This window comes from Schistocerca americana, chromosome 2, assembly GCF_021461395.2.
Source record: "Schistocerca americana isolate TAMUIC-IGC-003095 chromosome 2, iqSchAmer2.1, whole genome shotgun sequence".
Taxonomy (NCBI): domain Eukaryota; kingdom Metazoa; phylum Arthropoda; class Insecta; order Orthoptera; family Acrididae; genus Schistocerca; species Schistocerca americana.
The window spans coordinates 744057008-744069581 of record NC_060120.1 but is presented as its reverse complement, the minus strand read 5'-3'; the positions used below and the strand labels follow the sequence as shown (position 1 = coordinate 744069581).

Genomic DNA, 12574 nt, shown 5'->3' with positions numbered 1-12574 from the left:
TTCATATGTTTTTTTGTCTCTAGGTTAGTGATGAGCTCATTCGTGTAGCAATCTTATGGCATGAACTCTGGCATGAAGGCTTGGAAGAAGCCAGTAGGCTTTATTTTGGTGAAAGGAATGTAAAAGGGATGTTTGATACTTTAGAACCTTTACATGCTATGTTGGAACGTGGCCCACAAACACACAAGGAGACTTCCTTTAATCAGGTATGGCATTATCTACTAATTTTGGATTTTGTAGAAAATAAGATTTTTCCATTTTGGTGATTAACAACAGATTGTTCAAAGCAATAAATTCATTTTTATATTGTGTCCATTGATTCAGTGATTTACTTTATAACCCATGTTTTCCATTCTAATAGGCTATTTAATCACTGGGTATGGTTACAAATGCTCAAAGCAGAAGTGTACGCAAAAACAAAATCTTCTAAATGCCATTTTTGCCACATTTTACCACATCTATACTCATATGTTGCTCAATATTTCCATGACAATGGCAGTGATGTAATTTTATGGTATGAGCATAACACAATCAAGAATGCAAAGTAAAGTGAAATAAACTGTTAATGATTGGATAAAATGACAGAAAAAAATCACTTCCAGGGCCTTTAACAACCTTCTGGAAAGACAGAGCTGATAAGTGAAACAGCAAAACACATTATTTTTAAATTACAAGAATAAAGAAGGGCTGTGCTTACTCCAAACCTTCAGGAGATGAAATTGCTAGTACCATTATTACTAATCACAAACCTTCATGAGGCGAGATTCCTACTACCATTATTACAAACAATTAAAAACAGAAATTGAAAAGTGCTTATTCGTAGCTTTCCGTGATAAAAGAGGTTGTGGTTGGGGAAAATGAGAAAGGAGGGGTGGTCACTGAGACCCCATAATGAGAGGAACTGTATGTTATGAAGATGGGAGAAAAGAAATTACTTGTCTTGCATTGCATAATACTACATGAAACATTGAAAATAATAACAACTCCACATGTAGGCCACACTCAAAAACCATTCCATTTCATTCCTTTCATACGTGTACCTTATGCTCTTTTATGTATACATACTTTTAAACAAATGAGATGATAATGCTGAAGCTAATGCTACACTGTTGCTGCATATCTCTGCACACCTTGCTTATAGAGACAACTGACACAGAAATCTGATCCTGTTGGCTTTCTGTACATAATGAGTGAGCACAGAAAAAGGAAATTAATATTGGTTGTGCTGTCTTTCCTGGCAAGTTGAACTAATATAAAGTTTTTAGTTTTCAGAAAATTAAGTTCTTCGAAATTGGGTGTTTGAATGACTTATTCTGGTAAAGTGTCAAAATGGATCTGGATGAGCCAGACTCTGTTTTAACAATTCTCGAGAAGGTAATGGGAGTGACATTCATCAGACCTTGCATCATTTTACTAAATTACTCAGGCTGGAAACCTGAGACCTTTATATTAGAGATTAAGAGTATCCAGCGTGGATCGGGGTCCATAATATTTTCCACTGTGACTAGTGGTACTATGAAAGTATATTGCAGCTTGTGCATTTTGTTATCAGTTTATGACACATCTTTTCCAGCCCAACTTATATGTTATCTAAATAGACCGTTACTGTTGAGAATATATTATTTAAGTGGTAATGCTCTCTTAAATAATCTTTTTCATGTGCAAATGAAATTCTTTGTACAATTTTGTTTGTTAATTGGTAACTTAATTTTAGTTTTCCATTAATTTTTGTTGCCAAATTTAAATTGAGTGAGTCTTTTCCCATGATAGTGGCTAGAGTTAACAGTTTTGTAATTACTTATGTTTACTGAATGTGCAAAATGGATTGGTAGATGTACTGACACAGTGCAGTTACAATCTTCAACTTTTTTAAAAAATCTTTACAGTAAGTTTGAATCTTATTTGTTGTTATTATTATTATTATTATTATGCATATTTCTGTAATGTGTGTTAATTGTGTTTCTGTTTTGTACATTTAATTGGCAAAAGAAACTTCATAGTTAAGGATCGTGTATAGTACACACATGAGTAATTGATTTAGGTGCACCTACTTTTTATCCATTTCATGATAACTGACCCCTGCCTTCAAGCTCCTAATTTGGCTACATCCTATGACAACTGTCAGTGGCTTGTACAAAGGTAACCCCAGTTCGCACCGATTCAGCTGAATGTGATATAATTATGATGTATACACACTGTATTAAAGACAACAGAAGCTGTGCATCAACTTTTGTGATTGAAACATTAAACTGTAGTATCAGTTCTAGGAATTAAAGGAGAAGCTCATTAGATTAGATTAGATTTACTTTCATTCCAATTGATCTGTAGGGAGGAGGTCCTCCAGGCTGTAGAACATGTCAGAAAAACAATAATACATGACAAATATTTACAGCTGAAACAAATAAGCTAATGTACCTTCCACAGGTCCCAAGTGGAACGATCGTCATTTTACAAACATTCATTTACTAAGATCGCATTAATGTACTGAATTTAAAATTTAAAAAAAAATTCAGTGGTGGTTAAGCTTTTTATGGTTGCTGACAAGTTATTGAAAATGTGTGTTCCTGAATAATGCACACCTTTTTGTACAAGAGTAATGACTTTAAATCCTTGTGAAGATTATACTTTGAATGTCATTAAGGAATAAATATATTGAGAAGCAGTAGTTAGTATCCCTAGTTCCTAAAAAGGCTTCTGCTGCAGGATGTTCTTGAGTTCCCACCACATGTAACTCTTATTGCATGTTTTTGTGTCCGGAAAACTTTAGCTTGGCTCGATGAATTGCCCCCAAAAAATAATACCATATGACATTATGGAATGAAAGTATGCATATTAGGTCAGCTTTTTCATTTTTATAGCCCCTATGTCTGACACAATTCGCATTGTTAAGACGTTCAGCAGACCTGTGGTGTGCTCCTCCCAGTTGAATTTATTATCAAGCTGTAATCCCAAGAACTTAACTCTGTCCACTTCTTCTATCTGCTTGTCATCGTATGTTAGGCATATACTCGTGGGACACCCCCTACAAGTTCTGAACTGCATGTAGTGTGTTTTTTCAAAGTTTAGTGACAAACAGGTGGCTAGGAACCAGTGTTTAATGTCCACAAATATTTTATTAGCCGATCTTTCTAAGACTACACTTGATTTGCTATTTATTGCAATGTTTGTGTCATCAGCAAACAAAACAAACTTGGCATCTGGTAATGTCACTGATGAAAGGTCATTGATATACACATGGAAAAGTAAGGGCCCTGAGATTAAACCTTGTGGGACCCCACATGTAATTAATTCCCAGTTGGATGATGCCTGATAGCTTAATACATCTCTATTTCCCAATAACACCCTTTGTTTCATGCCAGAGATATAAGATTTGAACTATTTTGCAGCATTTCCTGTTACACCATAATATTCTAATTTACGTAAAAGGATATTGTGATTTACACAGTCAAATGCCTTTGACAGATCACAAAATATACCAATTGCCTGCAATTTTTTGTCTAATGGATTAAGTACATTTACACTGTAAATGTAGATAGCCTTCTCAATATCAGAGCCATTTAGAATTCCGAACTGCGACTTTGACAGTATGTTATTTGTGATAAGATGGTTATAAAGCTGATAGTACATTAGCTTTTCAAAAATTTTTGAGAATGCTGGTAAAAGTGAAATTGGACAGAAATTTGATGATACTTTTTTATCAGTACATTACCTTTTCAAAAATTTTTGAGAATGCTGGCAAAAGTGAAATTGGACAGAAATTTGATGATACCCTTTTATCTCCTTTCTTAAACAGTGGCTTAACTTCAGCATATTTCAACCATTCAGGAATTATTCCACTGATAAATACTTAACTCAGAATAACATTCTTTAGTTAACTTTGTTGATATTTCATCATACCCACTAGATGTTTTTGATTTTAAAGATTGTATGATGGACGTTACTTCTGCTGGGGTAGTGAGGGTCAATTCATATTATGGAAGTCACTTGAAATGTCTGGTCCGAGGTATTCCATAGCAGCATCTACAGAACCTGACAACCCCATCTTTTCAGTAACAGTTATAAAATGTTTGCTAGAAAGTTCTGCAACACTATACACATCTGTCACCAATGTATCATGTACTCTTAATGCTATTTGTCCCTCTTCATGTCTAGTTCTATCGTCTCCTCCTTCACTATATTCCATATTGTCTTTATTTTGTTATCTGATATGACTATCTTTCCCTTGTAATATATTTGCTTTGATGTCTGCATTATAGTCTTTAATATTTTGCAGTATTTCTTGTAATGTGCTATAGCATCAACATCAGAACTGTTCCAGATTGACAGATACAGTTTTCTTTTTGTTTTACAAGATACCTCTATTTCATGAGTAATCCATGGCTTCTTTGTAGACTTTCCTCTAACCTCAGTTGGTTTTGGGGGAAAAAAGTGTTCAAATAAAGTAAGCACTTTATTAGCAAAAGTGTTATAGTTTTCATTCATGCCATGAGCACTGTAAACATTGCTCCAGTGAATTGTCTCTGAGGAGTGTCCTAAAATAATCAATTTTTGACTTATTGATTACCCTCTTGATCTCAGATTTAATAGATTTTATATCCTGTTTAGTATTAATATTCATATATATTCAACTGGTATATTCATTGCAATTTTGGAAGCTATTACTGTCTTTCCTTTCTTTTAAAGTGAGAACCTGCAACATTACAAAAAGGATCTAACATTATGGTTTTTCAATGTTAAATTGGTGTTAACAGTTGTTAAGTCATCTGGGCTGAGTCAATTAAGTGCTGTCGTATGAAGGTAGATGTTCTGTGTTCAAACGTACTTGGATTCAGCTTTTATGTAAATATGCCACCAGTTGCACTGTGGTACAGAGTCTGTTAAATTCAATAAGTTAGTTCTAAAATCGGAAGAATATTAGTTACTGTAAGCCTTCATAGTGGTACTAATCGAGAATGGCTTTCATAGGTAAGTGTGAGAAACGTGTTGAAAGAGTTTCTCACATTAGCCGACTTGCACAAGTTGAAGCATCACATCTTTTTAAAGGATTAGAAGACCAATGCCTGAAATAATTTAACTGTGCCCAACATTTGATAACATATACACTCCAGAAAGTTTCCAGTAACACTTGATTACTATGTAATAGCTTGTTTGAGATTAGAGAGTGCAATCTTCGGAAAAATAGAAGACTCAAATCAGAAAGGAAACTAATTTTAGATTTGTAAAGCAGTTTTCTCCAAAAACTATTCAAGATGGAATCTACCAAAGAGATCGCATACAAAACACTTGTGCATCCCATTTTAGAATATTGCTCAAATGTATGGGACCTTTATCAAATATAGTGAAACCCCCTTTTTACACTTTTCAGCAGACTGACTCAAAAAAGTGTTAAAATGCAGGAAAGTATAAAACAATTTAAATGTTGCCTATTTAAAAAATCTGAAATGATTAATTATTTTTGTTTCTTTACAACAGCAATTAGCTGTACTTGTCTCTCCACAGTGTACAAAGCATCAGTCACAGAGAGAGTGGGTGAGTGCTGACACACACAAATGCACTCTTCATTCCAGTCATGTCCAGTGGTGTAGATAAAACACGGAAGCAAAAGTCTTTTGTGATGAAACCATATTGAAAGGATATTCATGTTCTAATGTGAGATTTACTATTGATAATTCTTTATAAAGTTATGCTAAATAAAAAACTTTTAACATCATATTGATGAAAACACTTAAGTTGGGGACTTCTTAAACAGAGATCGATAAGCACAAGATCGACAGCTTGTTGCCAACAAGGAGGTCACTCGGTTCATGGAAGTCCTGAGTGAGAAAGAAAGTGGAAATTGGCATCATCTTGTGAAGCAAGCATATTGAGGAGGAATGCTTATGTCTGACAACAGGTCGTACCAGCCTAAGACTGTGCGCCTAGTACAGATCATTGTATTTCACGTGGAAGTAACAATGGTTCATGAAAGCCCTTTATGGAGATGGCAATCTTAAAAATGTGATGTTTAGTTGTATAAATGACTGTCAAATTAAATTAATGTTGTTGCAATACAATGCAGTGAGCAGAAGGAATGTTGCTGCTAGAGTCACTATCATCAAATTACGATTATGGGATGTTTCAAGAACCAGTATTAAGTGAAGAATCTGCAGATATTCTTCAGCCCTCTACATAATTGCTTTGTACATACCACAAAGACAATTTTAGACAAATACAGTGTGCACAGAGCTGTTTAAGTAATCATTCTTCCAATACTCCATACGTGAACGAAATGGGAAGAAACACTATTCTGTGATAAAGTGGGAAATACTCACTTCCATGCATGTCAGTTGTAGTTTGGAAAGTAAGAATGTCCGTGTAAAGGACATTATAATAAGTAAATACTGTTGGCACCATAATAGTCCTGTTACTCATGGTATGCCATGGCTAACTACTTCCGATCTCAGAACTGACTTATCGACTTTAATGTGGACTCCATACTGTGGTGCAGCTTTGCTTTATTTTTCAGATAAAGAAAAAAATATTGAAATCACAGTAGGTTCAAATAGAGTACCTCTACCTTTGTATGACAGCACTTAACCAACTGAGCCACAATGATGTAACAACTGTTAACACTAATTTACTATTCACAAACTGTATTGCTAGACAGTTTTTGTAAAGTTGCCATAATCGAACTTTCAAAGAAAGAAAAGCAGCGATAGCTTCCAAATAGATTCAGTAGTCTTCCATACAGCATCTACAAGTCATAATGACGTCATGTTTGCCTGAATTTATTATATTTTGGTTGGAGAAGGAGCTATGTATGCACAAACTTTTTTTTATGAATAATTTCCTTTGCACAGTTTAAAGATAACAACCATTCTCTATGTACAAGCATATTTTCGTTATTTTCTATCAGTCATTTCCCCACAGTGTCATATGCGAGACACAGTGGATTGCTATCAGAGCTATTATGGCAGAGAAAATATTGTTGTTGGTTGGATCATATGTATTAATGATGAAGAATGTCTATGTTGTGCATATAAAGCAGTCATGAAATTGTTGGCCTTCTCTCTTGATGAATGCCCACAGTATAAAAAAGAATTAATTTTAGCCCTACACCTAAACGTAATGAAACTGCCTTAGTTAATGATTTTCCTTGATTCGTTTCATTTTATTTCACTATTGTACATACATTATAGAAATGTCATACTTCCACATTTTCCTAGGTGCTTCAGAAATAGTACCAATGTACCCTCAACACCCTCTGATGCCATGTTCAATCACATCCCAGATGTGTTCAATCGGGTTCATATCTGGTGAGTTGGAGGGCCAGCACATCAACATCAATTGCAACTCGCACTGTGTTCCTCGAACCACTCCATCACACTTCAGGCCTTGTGACATGATGCATTATATTGTTGGGAAATGTTACTGCTGCCAGCAAATAATCATCACATAGGGGTGTACATGGTCTGCAACCATTGCATGATACCCCTTGTCCCTCATGGTGACTTGCAAGAGCTCTACTGGACACATGGATGCCCATGTGAATGTTCGCCAGAACATAATGGAGCCACTGCCGGCTTGTTTCCATCCCACAGTAGTGCAGATGTCAAGGAGCTGTTCCCCTGGAAGACGACGGTCTTGCGCCCTCTCATCGGCATGATGAAAAAGGTATCAGGCTTTATCAGACTATGCAATGCTCTGCCACTGCACCAATGCCCAGTGCTGATGGTCACGTGCCTGTTGCAGCTGTAGTTGCCAAAGTTGCGGTGTTAACATTGGCACATGCATGGGTAGTCAGCTGTGGAGGCCCATTGTTGGGAGTGTTGGATGCACTTTTTGTTCGGATACACTTGTATTCTGCCCAGCATTAAAGTCTGATGTTAGTTCCACCACAGTTCACACTGCCTGTCCTGTTTTACCAGTCTGCCCTGCCTAATGACATCCGACATCTGTAATGAGGGATGGCTGCCCAACCCCACAACATCTAGACAGGTTTCACCTTGGTTTTGCCACATGTTGAAGACACTCACCACAGCACTTCTGGAACACCCTACAAGTCAAGCATTTTTTGAAATGCTTATGCCAAGCATCTAGGCCATCACAATCTGTCCTCGGTCAAACTCAGATACATTGTGTGCCTTGCCCATTCTACACAGAGACAGCACGCTCACTGATACTACACACAGTGAACTTGTGTCTGACTAGCACTCATTCCTCGCCAGGTGACTATGCTATTGCCAGGAAGGGTTTATATCAACAGTAGGCTGGTGGTCATAATGTTCTGGCTGATCAGTGTGTCAGACACCTCATTTCATTCCAGATAAACATCCTCCACGTGAGGCTATGCCTGCCTGAACAGTAACCTTTGGCAAACAGGATTCATCACTTCATGTGGTTTTCTGTGTGCTTGTACTCTGCCTTTGGCGTATACTAATATATGACATTTGGGAAGATGGCAGTTATCTCTATCGACTCATTGATATTTAGGTATTGTGTGATCTCCATAAATTGCTTAAGGTAAATTATGAAATGGTTCCTCTGAGAATGGCATGACCAATTCCCTTCTCCGTTCTAAATTTGTACTCTTTATCACTAATGACTTTGTTTCCAATGGGACATTAAACCCTTAGCTTCCTTGTTTTTTTATTTCTCTGTTGTCAATGTTACAAGAGTGAGGCAGCGTTTATCACCCCCTCTTCCCAACTTGCTGGCCTGAACACTGATATTGAGGGTTCAATCTTCATTGTCCCATTCCCATCTAAAAGCAGGAAAGAAACTGCCTGTATTAAAATACCTCAAACTAATGATTTCTCTAAACATGCTTGTTAGTAACACTGATCTTGTCTTTCCTACTCTTTCTGAACACCATCCGTACTCTTTTACTATTTCTATTTTTTTCTTCCTCCCCAAGTATGCTGATGCTCATGGTTAAAATTAATTTCATTGTATGTCTCTGTCTGTTCATAATGTCTCTGTCTGTTCATAATCAGTTAGCATCTTACAAATATTATAGTATGCACTAAATCTTCTTTATGTTATCAGAGTATTTTCTGTTGTCTGTGTCATCAGTCACAATTATAATTCCCACATTATTATTGCACTGGACAGGAGTTATAGTTTGCATCATGGTTGTTTCATTTCAGGATATATTTAGTTTCAAATTCAGTTCTATATGTATTGTTTGCCTTCTTACTTAGACACTGAAAAAAATCTATAGTTAATATGTAAACATTTATGGAGATATTTCCCTGTTATGGTCCTTGACTGAAATGTTTTGCAAATTATGTGACTCTAATGTTGCTTGCTTTACTTCAGTGTTGCACTGTGTAGCCCAACTGTTTTTTTAGTGCAACGTTTTAGTAGTCATTACATAATACAACAAAACTACAAAATTTGAAATCTTTTCATCTTGTTACAAGGCATTCTCTACATTTCTTTTTCAGGCTTATGGAAGAGACCTAATGGAAGCACAAGAGTGGTGCCACCGGTACAAAGTTTCAGGCAATGTGCGTGACTTAAACCAGGCCTGGGACCTGTACTATCATGTATTCAGGCGCATCTCTCGCCAGTTACCTCAACTTACAAGCCTTGAACTTCAGTATGTGAGCCATAAGTTGCTTCTGTGTCGCGACCAGGAACTTGCTGTGCCTGGCTCATATGTGCCCAATCAGCCAATAGTACGCATTGCTTACATAAACAGTTCCTTACAAGTCATCACGTCAAAGCAGCGACCTCGTAAACTATGCATCAGAGGTAATTTACTTCCTCCAACAGAAAGCAATTTTATATGATTTCCTTCAGGGATAAATGAATGTTTGCTATTTAAAGATTTATTGACCATCAAGGACTGTCTGTAATCCTTTGGAAAATATTGGTAGTGTAGTGTTGTGTTTGTGTTAATGTGAGAGATTGTTGAAAAAGCCTCTAGAACTTCGCTACGACTCCTCTTAACTTTGTGATCTAAAATATGGATCACAATAATTGTGTCTCACATACACACTCTGTAATACACTTCACACACACACACACACACACACACACACACACACACACTAGTTAATTTGCAGATGATTAACAAAATGATTTATTCATGTATGTAAAATAGAAGATCCTACAAACACCAAAACAGTTTCCATTTCACCACTCTGGATAACTGACTGAAAATTCCTTGGAGAATGATGTTGGTGTACTTGTTACTTTGTGTTATTTACTGCATTTCTGAGACAATAGACTAGGTTATATGCTGATCTTAGGAATTTCCTTCTGAAGTAGTTTGTCATTACCTTCCCCCACCCTGTGCACCAACTGATCACAATCCAGAGATTCTTGAAACTAAAAGTAACTCTCACAAAAATTATTTATATAGTACATGTGGTTTGGGGGCTTTGTGGGTAAAAGACTGCAAATTCAAAGGCCCAAGGTTTCAAACCTCAGTCAGTGTTGTTATACTTCTTTCACCTCTGGCAGTGACTTGCTTATATGAAAAATATGAATCTGTCCTGTAGTTTGGGAATCCATGTTAAGCTTTAACTGGGTAAATCAAATAAAAGGTCAGAGGAAGGCAAGGACATATCACCACCAACAGGTGCATGCCTAGTGAAGCATTATGGCATTCAAACCAGCCTTTTGGTTAATAACAGCTTTATCTATGCTGTTTACAGAAGTCTCTGCTATGTTATTTTCAGTTTTGACTAGACACTTTTTTATTTCATGGTCTGCATGTTAAGACTCTTGAATGTTATTGAAGACGTTATAAATTGTCTTAGAAGACTAAAGTATTGTTCTATCCACGCATTTAATGTGCACTCACTCATGTAATGTGCACAGTTCAGGTACTTGTTCTTGGCATTTTTCGAAGATATCACTTTTAAAGGTTCAAACACAGTAATAAAGTCCTCATTGTGTTAATCATCATGATTTCATTGTTATTGTTACTTAGATGTCTTTGCTGTTAATGCAATAAGAATAAGAATCTTTATTAGCCATTCAGTATTTTCTTATACAATGGGCTTCGTCAATAAGTTCAATTACAGTATAAAGATGGTTATATTCTCATAACAATGTATATATAAATCATATGAATGTTAGTGTAGTACACTAGCACACATTTGGAATTTTATATATTGTTAATTTTACAATAAAAAAGAAAACATTATACAAATTTTTATTAAGCAGGGAGTATTCATGTTGATGACATTATGTCATTATCCTAAGATATTGATACAAATATAGAGCACTGGAAATAGGTCTATTATGCCTATATGTTAGATATTGTTTTTCTAAATTTAGGTACCTTTCTCTATGTTAAAACAGCAAATCTGCCATATTACAATCTTAATATTCATCAACTGAGTAAAATGCTTTACCTCTGAGCCATTGACCCAATGTTGTCTTAAATTTTTTTTAGATACTGTTTGTACAATTTTAGGGAGCATATTAAACAGTTTGAGCCTACATATTTATAACTATTATGTATCTTGGACAATCTAGACTATGGCAGATCAATTGTGTGGTTTCGTCTTGTATTATTGGTGTGGACAGAGGACCTAAGGGGATATTGAGCTATGTTTTCTTTTACGTGTAATAAGCAATAATAGATGTACAAACAAGGAACTGTCATGATGTTAAGTTTTTTGAAATGTTCCCTGCATGTATCCCAAAGGGATAAACCCACTATACATCGAAGAGCTTTTTTTTTGCCATCTGAAAATTGATACTGAATTTGGAGAATTTCCCCAGAGCAGAATACCATATGAAAGATGGGGGTGGATATAAGCAAAATATGAATGCAGCAGTAAGTTTTGGCAGACATTATTCCTAAGTTTATAAAGTAGGAACATGGCACGTGCAAGTTTAGTAAAGACGTATGTGATATGTTTATCCCAGCTAAGTTTCTGGTCAATCATTATTCCTAACAGTTTAACAGACAATAGTTTATGTACTTTTCATAAAAAGCATAAATTTCTTAAATAATTTCTCTGGTTTGAAATTACTGACAAACCGTATGCTTCCTGTAAAAGTCATACGTTCTGGCAACTGAAGGCTCTCATTAAATTTACATGTTTGTTTCTCAATTTTTCAGGCAGTAATGGAAAAGATTATATGTTCCTACTGAAAGGTCATGAAGACTTAAGACAGGATGAACGTGTAATGCAGCTTTTCGGTCTTGTTAATACACTGTTGCTGAATGATCCTGATACATTCCGCAGGAATCTTACAATACAGGTAAGTGCAGTATTTCCTTTCTATATCTTGTGGACAGCATGTTAGTTCTTATTAAGAAGATACTGAACACAGAATGTAGTATTGTGGAAAATTATCAAGGGGACAAGGGGAAGAAAGAGTTATGTCCAAGAGACAAATGAAGGTAGTGGACAGTTAAGAAATCATGAAATATACTATAAACAAAGATTGCTAGTCTTTTATGGCATTAAAACCAAGTGTAAAGCATGATTTTTAATAATAAATGAAAGGAGTTCCTATAAATCACTCCATATGAGTATCAAGATTTCTTCAACTAGCAACTTGTCATGGAAAGAAGTTGAACCTTAATACAGGTAGCTGGTGGGGGTCTGAACTTTGCTCACTC

At 35.8% G+C, this 12574-nt stretch overlaps 1 protein-coding gene across 2 annotated transcripts in view; it reads left to right on the top strand.

Moving 5' to 3' along the window:
• LOC124594853 (serine/threonine-protein kinase mTOR) overlaps positions 1-12574 on the top strand; it is a 264014-nt gene that overhangs the window by 231861 nt on the left and 19579 nt on the right. For both annotated transcript variants that reach the window (XM_047133312.1, XM_047133311.1), the window contains 3 exons: positions 24-206; positions 9429-9738; positions 12068-12210. In XM_047133312.1, the coding sequence (XP_046989268.1) occupies positions 24-206; positions 9429-9738; positions 12068-12210 (636 nt within the window). The remainder of the gene's footprint in view (positions 1-23; positions 207-9428; positions 9739-12067; positions 12211-12574) is intronic.